Genomic DNA, 19,523 nt, shown 5'->3' with positions numbered 1-19,523 from the left:
TCAGAGATAGGTTTCAGCGCTCCTCTAGGGCTTTGGTGTGTGGGGCCCAGAATGGCTTGAAGCATCTCTTCCTTCAGCGTTTCCTTCGCAATTCTTTTTTGTAGAATGTCACTTGTTGTTTGCAGATTATTATCGCTGCGCGACTATTCCTCCTACTGCGCGTTTCCCTCTCGAGCCCGTCCCCGTTTGTATCTGGGGGCCCCCGGGGGCCCCTTTGCATGTTAAGTCGAATCTTTGCATGTACCATGGCTAAGGCGGCGGGAGATCAAGGCCCCCCCGTTAAGGGGAACATCTGGAGGACATCTAGGGGTGGACTTCATGCTGCGAAGGCCGTCAAGCGTTGCGAGCTTCCCGTGGGAAGCAAGCTGGGAAAAGTTTCGAAGAAAGGTCTCCGCGAGCAGGGCCCCCCCTCCCTGATTCCTAAGGCAAAATTTAAGGCTCCAAAGAGGAAGGGTTCGGTAGACAAGAGACCGAAGGCCCCCCTGCTGAAGGGGCGCCTGACTATCCCTGATATTAGGGATTTTCAGGAGCTTGTTGATGCCCCGGAAGGCCCCGACAGTGCGAGGGCGTTCAAAGAGCCTGCCCAGGCGGTGTCTAGTCATGTTGAAGCGACGGTTGTCGAAGCACAGAAGGCCAATGCGAAAGAAAAGAAACACTTCTGGAGAGGTAAGGAACAGCTCCGGTCTGCGTGGTAGTTCTCTCCTACGGGCTGTTCCGTAAGGACCTCCTTTCTTTGGTGGCTTCTCTAACGCTGCCGCCTTGTACATGCATGCTTCTTAATGTGTGGTCCTTCTCTATGGAGCTTTCTGTGTCTGTCACGTTGTTTTCTTCCTCCTGATCTTCTTGCGCCTGCTTCATACCCCTCCGCGTCTGCCTGCGCACCATTAGCAACCCGTGTCTCTTTGTACGTGCTCGCCTATGCAGACAGCACAAATCGGAGTCTTCTTAGGGTGCTGCAACGGCAACTGGGTAAGGGTGCCCCCCCTGCTTCCGGGGTGCCTTCCCAGGAAGACGGGACTCCAGACATGCAGCGCGAGACGCACCAGGCAGCGGTGGACTTTATTCGGGCATCCCTCATTGCCTCGGGTGGAGCTCATCGCAAGGGCACCTCTTTGGAAAAGATGGAAAGGGCTAAACCCAGGAGGACGCGCCTCTAGCCCCTGCTACTGCATGGGGCCTTGTGTAAGCGAAGGATCCCCTTGCCCTTTACGGCCCCCCGCACGTTGCCGTTACCAAACGCTTTTTCCAGGGAGAATAAGCCCCCCTTTGAGGCTCGCGTCACCTTTACAGGCCTGTTATGCCTCCGAACCGTCCCCAAGTCAGTGGCTTTTCCCGCCTGTTCAGCTCCTCCCTCAGGATACCTCTGCCGGGGGTCTTCGTGGAAAAAACGCTGAATGAGCATTGCTCCACCGTTGAGTGGTTCTTAGGGGACTTTCTTTAAGCCTGTCAGGCGGAGAGACGTGTTTGTTTGGGATTGAGCTGAACGCCTTAGACGATTTCGTGATGTGGTGGCGTACACCAGCCACGTCGGGCCAAGGAGGACCCCACTTTATTGGGGGAGACCTTACCACAAGGACCATAACTGCTGCCATTCCTGCTGTCATCATTGCTGCCGCAGAGTACTTTGGCTCTCTCCACACAGCGCGAACCTTGAGCTCGCCTTTATTTCTGAGCTGCGTGCATCTGGGCCCTTAGAACCACCCCTCCTCAGCCGGTAGGCTTACTGAGAGTGTCGCGACGCCCATATCCTCAACGCATTCCAACTGCCGGCCACGATCCTCTCCAGGCTAAGTGACACACCTCGGCACCTTCTACTACACAGTAGTGACGGGCTACAACGCCCCATCTCAAACCTACGCAGGCAGGTATATGACTTCAGACTCGATGCAAGCTTTACTAAACATTACACGGTTTCTGGTGCTGCCCGGGCACCTAAAAAATCTCCACCTGAATGAATGGGAAGAGAGAGCTAGGGTGCACGTTCCTAGCTACCCCTTTACGCACTGTGCGCATGCCCAGCTAGTTGTACATGTTGTACGCACACAAGCGTGCATTCCGTACTGGGCAAAGAGAAATGACCAATCGATTTATCTGGTCCTAGACCTGATAAACCGATCGGCCATTTCTCTACTGATTTGTAGTCAAATGCAAGCAGTGTAACGCAACGTAGCTAGTGTGGCGGGATATGCTACGTAAACCTCTGCTTTCTGCCACACTAGTTATCTTCTGATAAAAATAAACAGGAACTGACTGATTGGTTAGACTGTTCGTACATCTCATTCACTGCAACATAATACCAATGCTGTGCGCATGTGTCCTAGATGATGCGTGAAAACAGCTGTGAATCAGGAGTATAGCAACACGACTTCGAGCTGTCTCCCCCTGCATGCCGGAACCCTGAGAGTTGTGGGAAAGAAAGTCCGGAGCTCTTGTAGAGAAATACTTCTCACAATCTGATTATCGAGGCTGCATCAAGTCTGTTATCAAGTGTCTCCCCCCGGAGACCTTAAGCAAAGTGTTTTGCAGTGACGCACTCCTCCGACTTTAGGTCCATGGCGTGATGCACAGTAAGCCTAGTGCGGATGCAGCACAGCGGCACGAGCCCCTCATGAGCAAAACTGTACGCAGTCTAAAAGGAAATTGAAAAGTACCCACAACTGATTGGAATTAATGTATGTCCCTTAACTGCTTGGGAACCACAGCTGACTGGAATGGTAAGTGCTCTATCTTTCTTCCCGAAGGATGCATGAATACGGCACTGCTCCAGGGGTCTCTCTATGGTTCATACTATAGCGTTTAGTGTAGTATAAATATTTGATCTTCTCTCTTGTGGGCTGCTGAGCAATATTATTCCAAAAATTTGAGGAAATGTAGTGCTCCTGCTCTGCCTTTCAAAATTTCACAAAGTACATAAATTAGCATAGAGGGTGGTGCTGCCCAATGCGGAAGTAGGGGAAGGTAACTCAGTGTTCGTGTTTAGACTGTTTTCCTCCTTGTGTTAGGCGCTGTATTTCTGCGTATCCTTCTCCCCATACATTTACGCCTCTAATACTGTTCATGAATGCACTCTAATTTGGTCTTTCTGGATGCGGATGAGCATGCGTCAAGAAAAGGAGGCCGTCGTGGCTTTCAGAGTGGGACCTCCCTATAAGAAACCAGTTGCAACATCGATACTTGCAAGGGCTGGCGTAGAGCGGTAGCAAAAGATGGTGTAGGCATGCCAACAACACTTGAATAAGTGCATACAAGGATAGGAGGGCTTGATTAGACAACGTTCAAGACGCTCTACAGAGCAGCGTGAGAAGCGGTCTAAAGGATACATGGAGGGGCGGACGAGACGTAATCCTGCTCCGGAAGCGCCCTTGAAACTCAGTCCAGAGAGTCGATAAAGCCTGGATAAAGTATGAGAATACCTTATCCAAAGTAACTAAAGCATGTTTGAAAAGGTATAAAAACATCAAAAAGGAGGACAAGCTGCTTGATGGCTTGATCTGCAAGCAGATCTGTTCTGGTGGTCAAGTGGCCTCAGGACGAGTATTTCGCCGCTTGAGGCTGTTGTCTTCAGTCAATATTGTTTTTATATTGTTTCTTTTTTGTATTTTTTTTTCGTTTCGATATATTAATAAAACAGCATACAGTTGTCCCCATTTGTGCATAAGTGTCCGAAACCGCAGCCGGGTACGTCTCCTCAAATTTAGTTTTCGTTCGTTTTGTTTTCTTCCCGAAAGATACCTCAAGTCTGCCTCTTCCCCAGACTTGAGATGTATAGCATGCGTTTGGCAACATTATCCCTGGTGTTGGCTGCCGCGCTGGCCACAGTACAATCTGAAAGGATCAAAAGGAGATTTGGTTTCAGGCGTAGCCGCAGCAGTGACAGTGTCCTTGGTCCCGGTGTAGGCGCTCGGCAGGAGGCGTTGAGGAAAAGCCGATCCATGCCTGAGTGGTAAACAGGCCACTCATTGCCATCGTAGCAACACTGTTCCTCCATCCCTTCTAGTGAAATCTGATTTGCCCTGCCCTCTGTACAGTCGTTTGCAGTGGCCTCTAGACGTCATATGAAAACAGAAACGTCGATCCCTGTGCATTTTCAAATTTTTATTGCAGGTTGGAAAAAGAGGAGGGCCAAATTGGTATGGTTCATATTTCCCTCTCTTCTCCCTTTTTTTTCTCGTATACTCACTTTTCTGTGGGAGTCAAACACATGCTGAATAGGCAGATGTACTCTTTGCGTTAAATGTATTGCCCCGGTTTTTAAAGCCTTGTTTTGACTTGATTATGTAGGAGTGAGTACCGACTGCATGGCTCCTAGCCAATGGACGCCCAGACAGAGTACTGCCCCCTCAACCTAAAGGAAAGGGAACTTCTCCATCGTCCCCTTTCCCAAGCCTCCAGCTCACCTCCACAGTACCCCATTGCCATGCGATGGTCTATGGTCAGCAACATATGCCTACTTTTTGAATACGCTCAGGTTCAAAAAAAAGGCCGCGCACTGGTAGATTGTAGCCAATCAGGTGATTCACGCGTCCTTAGCTACCTACCTAGCAACATAGCAAGGCATAGCACTGCGTCCTTTTGTGCTCGTATCTAGAAATGTATACGTAATGAGTTGCCGCATATCTATTTTGGAGGCTTTTTTGCTGCTATTTTGTTAGTGGAAAAGTTCCTCGATTCGCGTCCCTCGAAAGAGGATATCTTAGCAGCTTTGATGGATCAAGAAAGCGATGAGCCTGAGCATTTTGAGGATATACACATGGAGAGCTGCGGCAACCGTCCAATGGCTAGAATCTACAATCCAGAAGAAGCTGTACAACGCCTCCATCTTCACCATTCCCCACGACTTGGTTCCCTGGAAGAGAGCCTCAAGGAGTATCAACTGTTTGTCATTGATCACGAGCGTACTATGAACAAGATCAGAGATGCTATGATAAAAGAATCACACTCGAGACTCCGTCTTGCATACATTCAGTGGTAAGAGCACATACAGACAACAGCGAACAAAGGATATGCTGAGCAACTCTCACTCTGTTTGTGAGCCTGACGCACCGCCCGGGTGCTGTGATTCTCCCGCCGTTATTTCTACACCAATCAGTCTATGCATCACTCTGCCCTCATGTGTGACCAGTTGCCTCTTATTGAAGCCCGTTTTCTGTCACTTTGTTGTCGGCCTTGCGTTCCCTGTGCTTTTCTGTCTGCAGGAACGCCTTGCTAGTTGTTCCCAACGCCTTGCAAATACTTTTTGCCTTTCTTAAGCCTGGAATAGGATTCGCTGTAGATGAGGTAGATGCAATAGCTGTTTTGCTCCAAGAAAACAAAAAGCTCCGTCCTCGGAGTGAGGCACGGTTTTTGGAAAACATACAATACGTGCTAAACGCAATAAGCACAACTGCAGATTGGGGAACGCCTTCAATCATGTACTTGAATAACCTCATAGGGACGCAACCAAGGACCCTTTTTAGGCCCAACACCCAGACAATTATATCCGTATTCCGAAAACCGTTTCAGCCCAACGGAGTTTGTGAAACGAAGCAGGCGATTCGCTATAGGGAAAAGGGCTTCGTTGGTACCGTCTTCAACATTCCCAACATGGGCCAACTCGCTGTGCTCGGGGCTCATCTCAAGGGATGGGACGCTGCTCAGTTCGAAAGCTTAATTCCTGTTCTTGTCAGCAGCTGCGGAGAGGCCGAGAAAGGTATTTCCTTCCCTTTACTATGCCCGGGATATTCGAGGGCTTCCTGACCGTGCATTCTTTCTATTTGCTCCTCTGTAATCCAGTTTCGCACCATATGAATTGTCTGTAGTCTAGTTGTTCACTGCATCTTTCTTAAGGTGACGAATCTGGTTTGTCCTCTTGTAGGATCGACCGTACTCTAGCACGGCTATTGACGGTCCCTCTGGAGTTGGCACGTGAAACTTTATTTCTAAGGCTGATGCCGGAGCGGGTCCTTGCCATTTGTATTCTTGCTTATTGCAGGCCTTGATTCGTTTTCCCTGGGAGTTGTTTTTGGAGCGGACTGGAACGAGCACTTTCACACCGGGGCCATGAAGAGCCTGTACACACTGGTTCATGCCAATCCGACAAACTTTCCTGGCCTACAGAAAAGCGACTTCCCCACTAGAATGCGTACACCTCAGTCTTCATCTGTGGACCCTCCCTTTCCATATTAGCCCCTGGGCCTTTAGGTGCAGTTGCTTTGGTCTAGAAGTGCCTTACCCACAGTTTGGGCAGCATAGCAAGCAGGTGTTCGTGTATGCGCGCGGCTGTCCTTTAGCGTTGCACTCTGTTTTGTTTCTGGCGCACAGGGTGCATCATGTGTAGTTGCGTGTTGAGGACTCTTGTGGTGCAGCCGAAAATCTTAGAATGACTTCACTCTTCATTGATGCCTTGTCGGAGCCTCTCGAAGAAATCGACGAGGACTACCAGCATCTCCTCTGGTATGCAGATAGACTGGGGAGGCATGTTGCGGAACAGGGTGAGCCCAAAAGCCTCCCCGCGGCACTCACGGGACAAGGCTTTTCCATCATCAGCACTTGCTACCGCGCGGGATTTACTTACAAGTGGAAACAGGGGTGTCGAATCAAGCAAAAGCCACAACAGGCAAGCCATCATTTCTCTTAGTGAACCGCGCAGTCAGTCGGTTCCCTTCATCTCTGTAGTACTATGAGCTGCCCCTCTTCTGAAAACAACCGAAGCCTTCGTTCCTACCTCTTTTGTTGCGCTCGAGGGACTGACTTCAAAAGGTTTTCCCAAAGTTGTATCTGCGCTTGGTGTCATTCTTATTCGTTCCATAGGGCTATTCCCCGTTCTCAGTTCTGAAAAGGTGTCTTCATCCCAAGGTCGTCTCTTCGCCTCGAGGCGCCGGGTACTTGGATCGAGCCGCAGTGCGTATGCCAAGCTACAGTACTCAAAAGGTAGAAAGAATTTTGGTCACCGGGAATGTAGAGGAAGGGCTCCCCAAAGTCTTCTCCTCCATTCGCCAGGGGGTCCAGATATACAACTTAAGCAGCGACCATGTCATGGTTGCTAGCCTCATTGAGTTTATCTGGGGGGAATAAGGGAAATCGAAAACGCAACTAATCCCCAGCTGGCCTGCCTAGAGCAGAGCTTTGAGTGTGCACGGTGTCATAATATCGCATTTTGGGGCACTGTTTACGTTTCTAGGTCCATCCACCTTCTGGGTCATCCATGCTGTGATTGCAAGTAATGCATTACTGCGGTGGGCTGCATGCAAATACCCGAAAGCTCCTGGTCCTCACCAAATAAGTTGCTGTATCAACATTGTATTTTTTCTCAAGGTGGGATGAAAGGGCATCTCATGTTTAATTCTCATTTCTAACAGGCTGCATGCGCACTTCTAGAGTACTTCTTAGGCCTTTTCACAGGCAACCAGCGTATAGAGTTGCTTGTAGATAGCCTCTGGAGCTTGGTGTATGCATGTGATGCACGGCGTATCAAGCCTTCAGCTTTGGGGACAAGCTCTCCCTGTTCTCCATCTTATATAGCTTTGCGCGCACCGCCCTTTTGCTGATACTATGGAAAGCGCCCTTGATGCAAAAGGGCGGCTTCTTGGTGCTCCACTTTTGCATAATTTGCTGCGTAGGGAAGATTTGCTCCGGAGAGGATGCTAGGACCGTGGTTAGCAAAGGATTTTCCGTGCAGAAACGTGTAGGATAGTTGATTTTGTGTTACAATACTGTATTGCTTTTGGTGCATTCTTAAGATTCCACGCGTGTATGCGGGGGAATTACTTATGGTGGTGGGCCTGCTGCCTCCGGCCTAGAGCGGCAGGGCAGACTACTTGCCATTCAGCAGGCCAGAGAGCCCCCTCTACTAGTGAGTATTGTGTGGCTCGGTGCATTCAGCATACGATAGATAACCCATGGTTCATTTCCTTGTCCCGCTAGCAATTGCGCCGGTGTTAGTCGCAAGGAAGGAAGCTACAAGACGTTTGTGCTGGCCGCTGAAGAAAGGACCGCTCAGACACCCGACAGCCAGTGCACAAGGCTCGATTTTATAGCTCAATAAAAGGTACAGAACCATTACCCCCACCCCTATGCGAGGTCGTGGCGGGCCGAATGCTCGACTAGGTTTGTTAGACTCAGGTGCCCGCATAAAGTCTCTGCTTGCGTAAACGTATTTTGGTTCTGCAAGGTGCTCCTCTGAGGAACAGAACTTCCCTAGTGTCAATACACTCCGCGATAAAGGCAAAGCTAGAGCCCTGCTATGTAGCCTGCCACACGTCGGCAGACAGGCCTACCTGGTGGTGTTGCTCCTCCTGCAGCTGGCTGCTCCACAGGCAGCTGCGGGAGGAGCAACACCACTTGTGAGCAGCTCTGCCTTTACTTCTCCACGAAAATACGTGCTTCCTCAACGAGCCGCCGAACCTCGTCAATCATCTGAAAGGCGCTGAGGTTTGCGTGCCTACACCAGCAAACAGGTCACAAGGCTGCGAAGAGTACTGTGGAGGTGCCGGTGGGTGACGGAACCTTCTCTAATTTCGTAGTTCCTGTAAAATACGTTTATGAATCGGAGGCAGCGCCTCCATAATGTGCGTAAGCTTCCCCTGTTACATGCCCCCCTTTTAATTACTTGAGAAGATTGGAAGCGAGAGGCACCGATCCGAAAATATGCTGCTCAAGGAAGTGGTAGATTGTCAGGAGACGCGTGTGAAACCTGCAACAGCCAACCGCCGAACCGAGCTCCCAAAAGGCGTCCATTGAAGCATCATGAAAAATGGAAGACGCAACTGTCATAGTCTGATACACACAGAGAGAGAAGCAATCAAAATCAAAGACCCATAGAAAATAGCGAAGCGAAAATTGGTGGGAGCACCCTACAAGCTCACCTATTAACTACTCCGCCCCCTAAGACGCGTCCAGCCGTGTCTTCTACTGTGGAAAACCTGCAGAAATTACAAAAAAGGAGATGAGGCTGACTGCGAGGTCCTCAGCAGGGCTGCTGGCATTGTGCCATCGAGCTGGTAAGAAAAGACAAAAGGGCGCTCGTCTCAAACACCATGTGCCCTTCCTTTTCCCCTCAAGGCCTGATGCTGCATGCATGCTTGTGCCTATCTCTCTCTCTGTGGTGCTGGCTCGTTGCGTGTCTGCATTTTAGGTGCTTGTGTATTGTGTGCTGCCTCTTTATCCAGCCCCCCGCTGCCGCTGACCGAGAAAGTGTTTTCTTTCCGTAGGTTAGTAGCATCTCTACCACCTCCTCGTCCGTCTGAATGTTGTGAGTCCTCTGAAGGAACGCAATACCCAAGGATACACCTCAGGGCGATGCTGCCAAGTAACCGCCTCCCCTGGAATAGGCCTCTCCCTCCCCCTCCCCCTCCATTTGCGCCCCTCTCCAGAACGCAGCCAAAAGACGACTCAGCGTATGTAGGGACCCGTGGGCTTTGCTTTCTTGCACCCTAAACGGACCTTGATGACTTCCTTGTCGTGCTCCCACAGAACATGGAGGCAGCGAGCAGCTAACCAGGCCCACATGATATCCTTCTGCTTGTCGACCATTTCACCTTCTTTCAGCAGAGGCACTTGCCGCAAGGCCGTCAGGAGAGGATCCGAGGCAGGCGTCTCCGTTCCTTTCTGTAGACGCACAAGCAGCTTCAAGTCTTCGTAGGCAACAAATGGGACGGTGCGTTGAGCCTGTGTCTTCGCCACTGCTCACGCTGCATGCCTCACGCATTTTCCACACTGTTCCCTCATCTCTTTTTGGCCTGGAGGATAAAAAGAGATGGAGGAAAGCGGAGATATACGAGCGGAGACAGCAGTAAAAGACCCTCGTGTGCATCTTGCCTGAGCTCCAGATGTGCCCCTTCCCCCTGCTGTGCGAGGCTTGGATGCCTGCTTGACTGCCAAAAGCAACTCTTGCGTTTTACTGCACGCCGTCAGGAAGGCCAGAGTGGTATGCATCCCATTTACCAACCCTATCTTCCGTTGACACAAATAGTGCGCTGCAGCCTGCAAACACCCATCCATTCAAATCCTCGCAAAACTCTAAGGTCTAGGGAGGCCCCACGCGGTTCCCTTCTTCCACAAGCAGCGTGCGGCTTCGTGCTTCGCCAACTGACTGCACGATACTGCCCCTTGTCTCATCCGAAAGCGCGTTCCCCTCACACAGCAAAAGATTAAGGGATGACGAGGCATCTGGCGGTGAGCAAGGAAAATCATGAGCGCTCATTTGTCACATGCGAGCGCTTTACCTACCTTGAGCTTCGGCGCATGCACGTTAGGACCCCCAAAGGGAGGTGGAGGTGAGTTCTCTGGCCGATCCAGCACCACAATTTCCCCTTCATAGGGCTCAGCTTCCACTTCTATCTGACATGCAACACCATTGCAAACTCTTTGGTCCATTGCAGACCTTCTAACTCCTGCCAAGCAGAAGTCCCTCTCTACAAGTCTCGATTAGATGTGTGTGCCGCCTTTAGATCATTCGGTAAGCCCTAGAGAAAGAGCCACGACCTCGCTTTAAAAGCGCTTGCTTGCCGCGAGGCTTCGGGGCATGTAGGCCGACAAAGACTGACCTTGTCTGCACAGACGTGCCTAGAGGCGCATATCCTGTCCACCATGCAAGGCAGAACGCGAACCTTTGTGTTAAGCTCCTCCCGCAGCTTCTCGACAGCCCCATGATCATTCTCACAGGCATACAGCAAGACTTGCTGAGGCTTCGGCCTGAAAAGAAAACAGCCTGATTCTCAGATCTTTAGAGCTCCTAGATATCAATTTGACCCCTAGCCACAGGCAGACCTTCGAATGTTACCGCCAGAATGCGCCTGACTGAAACACTCCAGAGGCTTTTCCGAGCACGCAAACGGCAGAATTCGCTGCGGCCGTCGTGCCGAAGAAAAGACTCCCCAGCCACCCTTGCAGCTTCAGCCCTAACTAGACCCCACGCCAAATCGTTTGAGGAGCGGATCAAGCTGCTTCATGCGTAGAGGACTCTGACGGCAATGTGCGTGCCACAGCGGCCACGATTCTGCCAAGCGAATTCCCCATATAGCCTCCCTGCAGGGCGCTCGTGGCTAACTTGTCTCCTAGCTGAGATAGGAGGGGAACCAGCGCCGTCCTGACAGCGGGGCCCAACGAGCAGCTCATGCTCTTGGAGAGAGACGCTAGTTGCAAGAGAAGTGACGAGTCATTTGTCAGCACCAAGTGGCCTTATCAGAAACCAATCAGCACACAAGACAAGAAACACCACAAAGACTTGGAGGCGAGAACTTGAATCGAAGCAACGTGCACCGGCGTATCACAGCAAAGATCGCCGCCGCCCGCTTCCCTGAGCCCCTACTTGGGCCTTGCGAGACCCCCAACATGAGCAGCCAGAGTAGCAGCAAGAGAATAGAACCATCCGCATGGCCGGCTCGCCTCCATTGCATAGCTCAAATACTGGAAACCTGCATGCCACTCTGCCCAACTACAGGCACAGCCTTCCCTCTTCGCGATGGCCTACGTTCTCTGGCGTGCTCTGCTGAGTCATCAGACCCTTTGGCTTTCTCCTTTATTGCTTCAATGAGTTTCTGAACCTCCTGAGCGGTCCGATACACCCGAAAGTCGCACACGCGGCGGCCGTTGACCAATATGGGAACCGACGCAGGTCGGTGCTCAGACACCAAAGGAGAGAAGTCACCTGAGGCACGAAGCACAAGGACATCCCCAAAACGGCGCACGAGCGAAGAATTTCGCATAGCCGAGAGAGTGTATATACACCTGAAAAGCGCACCTGAAGAAGCTGTATCACACAGATGCGGCTCTAAAATTAAATGTAGAATACGGGACCACCGTAATTGTGTCCTATGTCCGAGAGGGCGCACAACTCAAAAAGGCACATTCCAGTCGACATGAAACCGACAACATGGCCCCAAAGGAGGTGGAGACGTACGCAGTGGGAGGCAGGAAAGCAAAACGACTCGGCAATGGAAAAAGAAACAGCTGAAACCGCTGCCTATACAATATAGAATAGGTGGCATCATGCAGCTCTAATGTACCGCAAGGCGGTCTACTGGCAACGAGAGGCAGCGCAGAACATGAGTGTGGGAAAGTCAAATACATAGAGAGGTATAAAGCAACACGCACGAGAAGAGGGTGTGCCCCGTGGCATACCTGACTGCCTCTGCGCAATAATAAGGTCGCTAACGCCACTTCTAATCATCGCTTCGAGCACAAGACCAAACGAAAGCTTGCCGGCACCAAAGTGTAAATGAGGAGACGGAAGCGTCTGCTCAGGTGTCGCTGGTTCCTTGTCTTTCTTGAGAACCTCAGCGAGCTGGACCACCGGTAGAAGCTTCAACGCACGACTGACACACAGACACACAAACACGAACGCCGAGCAACAAAAGAAGATGAAGAGGAGACCGACATAAGGAATTCTGGGATACGCGTTGTGCGGAAAGAGACGCTCACAAAGAGCTCGCTGAGGGGAAGTTTTAACATCCGGTGCATCTAAACTACGACCACTGCACACTGGTTCGATTCCCCTAGATCCGTATACGCCAGGTGTCCTCGAGGCGAACAGCTGCCTGCCTGCTGGAGGCATCATAGGGCAAATATATTTCACGCTCCACAGTAGGGTGCATGGCTGACATTGTAGCTGCTTATGTGGCAGATGCTGCCCCAGACTGCGTCAAAAACTGCAGCGCCATGCCCTGTGATACTTACAGACTGAGACCTTTAGCAAGCTCCTCAAGAGATCCTGCAGCACCTCTCGCCTCACCGCTCTGCACGCAGCCAGCACTAGCGGCAGCAGAAGCAGCAATCAACTAGAGCATTAACAGCAGCTTGAACAGCAACACAGGCACTATGGACGGCACCAGTGGCTCTGGCAGCAGAATCAAAAGCATAGACTACGACAGCTGGGAATGTTGGCAGTGACAGCTATGCGATCAAGACAGATGCACAGTGCAGATCTCCCTGGAAGGTTCAAAGGCTTGGGAGTATAGGGGTGCTCGTATGCACACCCTAAAGTTCTGGTATTCCATACGCCATTTGGCGATCTTTGCTAAGCGTTGTTCTTCTCTGGCGAAAGGTGAGTCTGCCCCGAAGGAAACAAAGGGAGACAAAAGAGACTCTGCCTCATCTTCTGTGATCCCCTCAGGTAGCGGGGCCGTATGAGCTCCCTGGTGCTCCCGCTGTTTCTCCTCGACTTCACGCAGTGCGGCGCCAACTTCTCCTTTCGCCCCCTTCGCATACCCCAGTCGGTGACGCTGGTAGTCCTGAACAGATTTTCAAAACAAACAACAGCGGAATTTCTGATAGAGAATGCGTTGAGGCGCCTCGACGGCTATCCAATAGCGGGTTCCGTACGTACGACCCTAGAGGCCTACACAGAGTAGAAACTCTGTTCAAGACGCCGTTATCTTAGGTTTAAAACAAGATGTCAGCAGGTTCGCTAAGTGATATTGAAGAAGACCGCCTGGAAAGTTCGGTTTGCGAGGCACCAGGTGTTCTACACCCTGTTTCTCACTGCCAGCGGAAACTCACATTTCTGAATCGAAGAATTGTGGGATGGTCAAGAAAATCGAAGATGGGGCGGCTCAGATGCATCTCCTCAGTTTCTGTAGCCGCCGTTCCCATCCTCTGGAAGGCCATAGTGCAGCCTCGAGGGGCGCTAAATGGGAGTGGCGTAGGATTTCACAAGAGAAGTAGAGGGTGGGAGCAAGTAGGGAAGCTGCCGCCGCTACACTTTCAAGAAAGGAATCTGCAAAAACCGTGCGACCGCAAAGGCACAGTAAAGAGCTGGATTTTGTTTGATCGACAGAGGCTGCAGCGGGGATATGCTGCTGCTGCTTCAACTACTGCGCTTTGGCTCGCCGGTGTATGATACATCGTTGTTTCCAGCTCTTTCCAGTACAAAGATCCCACAGCTTACTCTTATTATCAGTAAAACTCAAGTGTATTCTGCTTCGGGCATGGCAAGGGTTGGCGGCGTGACCTGAAGGTGGCACCTGGGAGAAAGGCTGTTTCCGCGCCTGTAAGGGTGGAGCGCGGGAGAAAGGGACGACCGTGTGATTTGGGCTTCAATAATAAATGAATAGGAAATGCTTTAGAGAAGTATGTACTTGGAGTGTAGACGAATGGACCTCTTACACTCGCCGCTACGATGCGTAGAGTGTATGCAGACAGTCACTTCTTGGTGCCTGACCAGAGTAGACACACTTCTCTCGCTTCGTTGGTCTTCACTGACCCTTAATCCTTACATTTATTATTTCAATCAAATTAATCTAAATTGCGAGTACCTTATAGACTTGACAGAACTCGGTGGGCATGTTTTGCAGTTAATTCCTGTGTGCCAAGGCATCTACTCTGCAATGGAGACACGCTTCGGCAAAAACAGGAGACAATCATCCATAGAAGTGGATTCTTTCGGCTCGCTTTATCATTTCTCTCCTGTTCCTAACATTTATGTGTTAATTCGGGTGCTTATTGAACGCGTAGCTGCATGCTATGGGTGTGCCCTCGGCAGAAGGCAGTGTGCGTAACAGGACTGTCTCCGAGTAGCCTGCAACAAAATCAGTGACCCAAACATCACGGAAAATACGCCAACCATTAAATTTCTATGATCAAATAGAACTCTGCATATGATTCCACGCAAAGAAGACGGGAATGGTACCATTTAGAGCTCTGTTGGGCTTTTCTATGCCAAGAAACCTTCTCGGAAAAGCAGACCAGACCAATTTGTACACTAAGCAATGCTGATACAGACCAGGGAAACGTGGACTTCATTCCCCAAACAGCTGAAGTAATGTAGCTAGTTGAGTTTAAGCCCTGTACTTTAACTTGTTGCGTTTGTATTTTATCCACATCTCAGACTTCTACTTGAACAACTTCAGCGAGGAATGTGCACATCCCGTTTACAAGAAATTGAAGGCAACAGTTTCTGCGCCCTGCCTTTTTAGCTTCCATTATTCTTTTTCTTAGCGTACCTTGAACAAAGCCCCTACCATTCCCACGGCTCGTTTCTCATGGAAGAATGCGCCGGGGCAGCAACAACCACGCACTGCGAGGGGCACGACACGTAACTTCAACGTATTTAATGTTGATGCTTGAGCCTCAATATCAGCCTTCATTCCAAATTTGCAACAAGTTTTCTAGGCGTAGGAGTGGGGCTTGCAATGCGTGGGAAGAGGGGCTTCTACAGCGGGTTCCCGCTCATGATTTGGTGATTACGCATGCTGAGATCGGGGCAGCCTACGCTCTCGAGAAAGGGTCTTGGGCTACCATTCGTGTTGAGAGCAAACGCTTGGATCGCCAAGACAATGCAATCAGCGCCAACGGCCACTGAACTCCACGCCTTCAGCAAATCTTCCCTGCTGAAGACGACGGGGTCTTGAACACGGGCTAAGCCCCAGGCCGGTCCTTCTACGTATCGCGTTAGTCTGTTCTGCAAATAGGGTGCTAGCACAGACTGCAGAAAGAACAGAAATTGGCAAATCGGCTTTAGAATGCTCCAAGTCTCACCACAAACTCAGGTTGCCCCGTCTACGACCTACTCTAATCTTTGGTGGCCTCCCGTTCTTGGGGTCTCGCCTCCTACCCTTCGGCGGCTGCCACAGGCTTGCATCTCTAAGAAACACCTTTTTTGTAGAGGTATCTACCGCTCCTCCGGCCCCCAAAACCCTTTGCGCAGCGCAGTCTCAACTACCAGTCCTCTACCTCTGAGTAAGCGCGCTAGGGGGGCCTCCTTCGGAACTGCGTTAAGGGCGTTTACAGGGGCAAGAGAATGCTTTTCTTCCTCCCCCTTGTGCTCCCCCATCCCCCGAAACCCTCTAAACCACACCACGAGTGCTCGGAGGAAGTTGCATGGATATTTAGGCTGCGTGGCTCAGTGCGGGAGGAATGCGCTCTCAAGGCCGGCAAGCGAACAACCGCGCCAACTCCTCTATATTTTGACCCTGTGAAGGAGAGCTCCCCTCCTAACCAGCAGCGGGGCAAACGGCAGCGGCGCTGAAAGCTTTTTTCGGCGAATTTGGACGCTCGTTCAGTCGCAACTCCGTTAAATAGCTAGGCGCACTCACACGGAGAAGGAGCAACTGATACCCAGGTTCCCCAAACCCTCGATGCCCTTCACAAAACCATGCTGACCTAGGACGCCTGATGCCGCGGCGGGAGCATCATCAGGCACGCACGTGACGTTAACCTGCAGCCTGCCCTGCCGCATTGCTGCTGAGAGTTGCAAGTTGCTGTCTGGGACCCTGTAGGCCGCCCCTAAGGAAAAAGGCCGAGGCTGGTGCTCTTGCTGCAGCTGCTGCTGCAGCTGCTGCACCAAACCATGTTGCTGTTGCACAACGCGCAAGAGCGTCTCTGCTTGCTGCTGCTGCTCACTCCGCTGCTGTTGCATCCGCTGGGCCTGCTGCAGCAACTGCTGCTGCAGCAGTTGCTGCAGGGCGCTGCATCGCCATCGCTCTCTCACCTGAGGAGACGGTACACACTGCTGCACCAGGGCATTGAACTGCTGCGTCACTGCGACTGCTGCTGCTTCCAGGCGGTGCTCAGGCGTTGCTGCGGAGGTGCCACGGCCTTCCTCGGAAGAAGCGGCAGCAGCACCCGTAGTGTCTGCAGCAGAGCCGCGGGAAAAAAACGCTTGTAGCAGCAGCAAGATCTGATGCTGCATCTGCTGCTGAAACATCCCTTCGACCTCACGATCCACAAAGGCCTCCACTCCGGCCTCGGCATGCGCAAGCTGGTCCTCCGCTATTTCTGGGGGCTTTCCAGCGACATCCCGCAGCCTCTTCTTGGCTGCAGCAGAAACAGCGTTCGCACTCAGCTCTGTCACCGGCAGCTGCTGCGTGGGGAGCTCCTCGGGAAGTGCCTCGGCATGCGATTGCTGCAGCTGCTGCTGCTGCTCCAACTGCCAGGCGTGCAGCTGCCGTCTCAGGGCGTCCAGCTGCTCGGAAGCAACAAGGAGGGCAGCACCCACGGCCGCTGCCAGACCCTCCTTGGATCTATCCCTGCCGTTGCTAGGGCCGATGCTGCTGCTGGCAGCGGCCTTGTTGCTGTCCGTCGCGTTGGCTGTGTCACTGCCTTTCCCACAGTTGTCTTTGTCGCCATCGCAGTCCTTTGCGGCATCATCCTTCTCCTTCTTTTTGCGTCGAAGCCGAGAGGTGAGAGACTCTAAGGGTCCAGCAAAGGCGAACGTGCGTTTGCCGGAAGGCAGAAGTTGCCTCGATGGGGGCTCCTGCCTCAGCTGCCTCCCCCCCGGGGGCCCCCGGGGGGGAGGAGCCCTCAGGGGGCCCCCGAGATGGGCGGCCGCCTGCGTGAGAAGAGGCCTCTGAAGGGCCCCCACCTCAGCAAGACTGAAGACTGCAAGGATACACCCCAAGGCTACGGCTCTACGGCCACAGCGTATCCGCCGCGGCCCTCCCCCCGCGCATGCGTGAACAGCTTGCGGCATTGCAGCAGCTCAGGCAGCCTCCAGAGCAGAGCAACAGCGGCAGCAGGCAGGCACAGCTTCCGTAAGCGCGTGTGTGTGGCGGTGACTGCGGCAACCCCTCTGCAAGGCGCAAAAATGCGCGCTTGCCGCAGCACCCTAGAAAATCAAAGAGGCGAAAGGCCTGCCCCTTCTCAGCAGGCCGCCTGACCGAAATTCAAGCAGACTCTGAGAGACAGCGACAGCAGAAAGGGGAGGGAACTCCAGAAGCCTTCCCTCCTTCCTACTGGGGCCTCTCAAGAGGCCGTTGCTCTTCCAATGGTGGCCTGTGTCTCCTCACGTTTTTCTGCCTCCCGGAGTCTTAAGCACGATGAAACCCGCAAACTAACGCAATTACTGGCACGTTATTTCCCATGCAATTGTCGCATTCTCCAGGAAAGGGACCCGCATCCTGCCAGAGAAGGGCAGGCGGGAAGGAGGGCCCCCCGCTCTCAGGCGTGGTGGGCCTTCCTGGAATCCCGAAGGGCCCCCGAGAACAGCCCCGAAATGGCCTGCATGCAATTATTTTTCTTTTTCCCCTGAGTGCTTTCAGTTTTTAGCACGTTATACGTCATTTGAGTGCTTCATTGCTCGGGGGCTGAAGGGGGGCCCAGGCTTCCTCGGGCACTGCCGTCCCGCGTTTTCCCCCCCTCACTGCGCTCCCGATTCGTGGAAATCGAGGCCCCCATGGCGGCGAAGGCTCTTTTTACAGGAATTTTAAAGCCTGGACTTGAAGTTCGATCAGGCGGGAGCATTGATGCCGCTATTGCTTGCTCCTCTGCGGCAACGGGGGGCACCCGGCCTTGCTACAACATTAACCAGCGGAGGAAACTCAGTATTTGGAAGTCTCTGAATCCATGGAACGTCCAAAAAGACTCTGGGTCAGCTGCTGGCGATGCAGCGCAACAAGAGCCTCCCCAGCAGCGCCCGGTCCCTCCTGGTGTCGCTACACTCGACACGGCATCGCAGTCAGCCGCAGCAACGCCGCTGAAAGGAGCCGTTGATAACGAGGAGGCCAAACGCGCTGTCATCGCATCGAGGCTTCTTGAGGGTTTCCAGCGAGATTCCAAGCGCATCCAGACCGTAAGGAGTCCACCCTCCGAAGGCTCTTCCAGGCTCTCTCCCGGTACAGGCAACCTCTGCGGTGCAGCAACTTCCCCATGCGCATCGAGCGAGGCCTCCAAGCTTAGCTGCCGGAGGGGTGGCTCGCGCTGGCAGAATTCGCGCGAAGCTTGGCTTCCGCTGTCTGCACCCGAGCTGCGCCAGGAATTGCAGCAGATATTTTCGGGGAGTCGAGAGAGGCGAGAAGAGCCGCGGAGGAGAGAAGAGACTCCCGTATGCCGCGCTAGCCGCAAGCCCTTGGGGTCTCTTCTAACACGCTTATCGCGTTCCCCGATTTTTCTGCACGCAGCCAGGCAGGTTCCCGCCGCTCCGGCAGGCGCTGCCAGCCCCACTCCTGCTGCCAAATCAACAGCAGAAATGGAGAGGGCTCTCTTTTCTCAGATGCTGGACTTTTACTTCACAGGACCGCTAGATACAGTCCTGGGGGTTCCTCAGCGCCTCCTCGCTGCAGGAGGGCCTAGGGTCATGCACCCCAGTCGCACGCGGGGGGCCCCCGATGGCAAGCCCCCAGACCTCACAGAAGACCAGTTCTTCGTTTTTGCACTCGTAAGCCCTTTTCGTGAAATAGGTGGTTCAGCACGGGACCCTAGGATTGCAGACTTCTTGACAACTCGGGCCTTGGCCATGATGAACAACAGTCTGTTCCTCCAAAATGTAGGGCATGGAGTCCTGCGTTTGTGTATATGTGTGTATGTGTGTGTATGTGTGTTTTACTTTTAGAGTTTCTATGCGAATATGCTAAGAAGCCAGATTCCTCGAGGCCGTTCACCAGCCATCTCAGGGTGTCCTCCTGGCCGCATGCAGGGCTCGTCCGAGGCACCCTACGTGGCGAGGACTAGCGTTGAGCGCCCCCTCTGAGTCTAAGTCGCACCGCAGGGTCCTGCGCTGTTGCGCAGTTATGGAAATTCCAACGGCCAGCGCTTGTAGAGCGTGGATCAAGGGCCTTCCTGAGTGGTGTAAAATGGGACTCACCAGTTGGTTCGGGTGTCAAGAGGTTTCA

General features: G+C 52.6%; 5 protein-coding genes across 5 annotated transcripts; 3 read left to right on the top strand and 2 right to left on the bottom strand.

Moving 5' to 3' along the window:
• Positions 1–3,770: 3,770 nt before the first annotated feature.
• On the top strand, positions 3,771–6,165 carry LOC34621000. The gene is made up of 5 exons (XM_026337163.1): positions 3,771–3,943; positions 4,105–4,130; positions 4,629–4,968; positions 5,196–5,689; positions 5,972–6,165. Exons 1-5 carry the CDS (start codon positions 3,771–3,773, stop codon positions 6,163–6,165), a joined length of 1,227 nt encoding a protein of 408 aa, XP_026192948.1.
• Positions 6,166–6,358: 193 nt separating this feature from the next.
• LOC113147247 lies at positions 6,359–7,053 on the top strand. Its single transcript, XM_026337156.1, has 2 exons — positions 6,359–6,595; positions 6,790–7,053. The coding sequence occupies exons 1-2, from the start codon at positions 6,359–6,361 to the stop codon at positions 7,051–7,053; spliced, it is 501 nt and encodes a 166-aa protein (XP_026192941.1).
• Positions 7,054–8,337: 1,284 nt separating this feature from the next.
• LOC34620999 lies at positions 8,338–13,584 on the bottom strand. Its single transcript, XM_026337162.1, has 14 exons — positions 13,477–13,584; positions 12,954–13,208; positions 12,655–12,713; positions 12,100–12,293; positions 11,387–11,626; positions 11,027–11,156; positions 10,524–10,671; positions 10,207–10,317; positions 9,756–9,960; positions 9,421–9,581; positions 9,165–9,238; positions 8,844–8,900; positions 8,588–8,671; positions 8,338–8,419 (listed from the first exon to the last, which is right to left on the bottom strand). Exons 1-14 carry the CDS (start codon positions 13,582–13,584, stop codon positions 8,338–8,340), a joined length of 1,908 nt encoding a protein of 635 aa, XP_026192947.1.
• Positions 13,585–16,006: 2,422 nt separating this feature from the next.
• LOC113147248 (putative uncharacterized protein DDB_G0271606) lies at positions 16,007–17,386 on the bottom strand. The gene is made up of 2 exons (XM_026337161.1): positions 17,369–17,386; positions 16,007–17,104 (listed from the first exon to the last, which is right to left on the bottom strand). The coding sequence occupies exons 1-2, from the start codon at positions 17,384–17,386 to the stop codon at positions 16,007–16,009; spliced, it is 1,116 nt and encodes a 371-aa protein (XP_026192946.1).
• A 702-nt stretch (positions 17,387–18,088) lies between these two features.
• LOC34620997 lies at positions 18,089–19,381 on the top strand. Its single transcript, XM_026337160.1, has 2 exons — positions 18,089–19,117; positions 19,244–19,381. The coding sequence occupies exons 1-2, from the start codon at positions 18,089–18,091 to the stop codon at positions 19,379–19,381; spliced, it is 1,167 nt and encodes a 388-aa protein (XP_026192945.1).
• Positions 19,382–19,523: the final 142 nt, after the last annotated feature.

Source organism: Cyclospora cayetanensis, unplaced genomic scaffold (assembly GCF_002999335.1).
Source record: "Cyclospora cayetanensis isolate NF1_C8 unplaced genomic scaffold, CcayRef3 CcayRef3_contig_169, whole genome shotgun sequence".
In the NCBI taxonomy this organism is placed as follows: Eukaryota; Apicomplexa; class Conoidasida; order Eucoccidiorida; family Eimeriidae; genus Cyclospora; species Cyclospora cayetanensis.
Note: the sequence above shows the minus strand (reverse complement) of the source record. Positions and strands in the feature narration are given on the sequence as shown.

What these genes read in the sequence shown, in the direction of transcription:
- LOC34620999 (XM_026337162.1), bottom strand. Translation starts at nt 13,584, where the DNA reads ATGGCCTTCCAGAGGATGGGAACGGCGGCTACAGAAACTGAGGAGATG. An exon ending in CTTGCTAAAGGTCTCAGTCT is followed by an intron (nt 12,294 to 12,654) that starts GTAAGTATCACA and finishes TCTGTGTGTCAG; the next exon opens with TCGTGCGTTGAAGCTTCTAC. An exon ending in GGCACGTCTGTGCAGACAAG is followed by an intron (nt 10,318 to 10,523) that starts GTCAGTCTTTGT and finishes GTTGCATGTCAG; the next exon opens with ATAGAAGTGGAAGCTGAGCC.
- LOC113147247 (XM_026337156.1), top strand. Translation starts at nt 6,359, where the DNA reads ATGACTTCACTCTTCATTGATGCCTTGTCGGAGCCTCTCGAAGAAATC. An exon ending in TCAAGCAAAAGCCACAACAG is followed by an intron (nt 6,596 to 6,789) that starts GCAAGCCATCAT and finishes TTCGTTCCATAG; the next exon opens with GGCTATTCCCCGTTCTCAGT.
- LOC34620997 (XM_026337160.1), top strand. Translation starts at nt 18,089, where the DNA reads ATGGCGGCGAAGGCTCTTTTTACAGGAATTTTAAAGCCTGGACTTGAA. An exon ending in CAGCACGGGACCCTAGGATT is followed by an intron (nt 19,118 to 19,243) that starts GCAGACTTCTTG and finishes TTTTACTTTTAG; the next exon opens with AGTTTCTATGCGAATATGCT.
- LOC34621000 (XM_026337163.1), top strand. Translation starts at nt 3,771, where the DNA reads ATGCGTTTGGCAACATTATCCCTGGTGTTGGCTGCCGCGCTGGCCACA. An exon ending in AAAAGAGGAGGGCCAAATTG is followed by an intron (nt 4,131 to 4,628) that starts GTATGGTTCATA and finishes TCTATTTTGGAG; the next exon opens with GCTTTTTTGCTGCTATTTTG. An exon ending in CTGCGGAGAGGCCGAGAAAG is followed by an intron (nt 5,690 to 5,971) that starts GTATTTCCTTCC and finishes TGCTTATTGCAG; the next exon opens with GCCTTGATTCGTTTTCCCTG.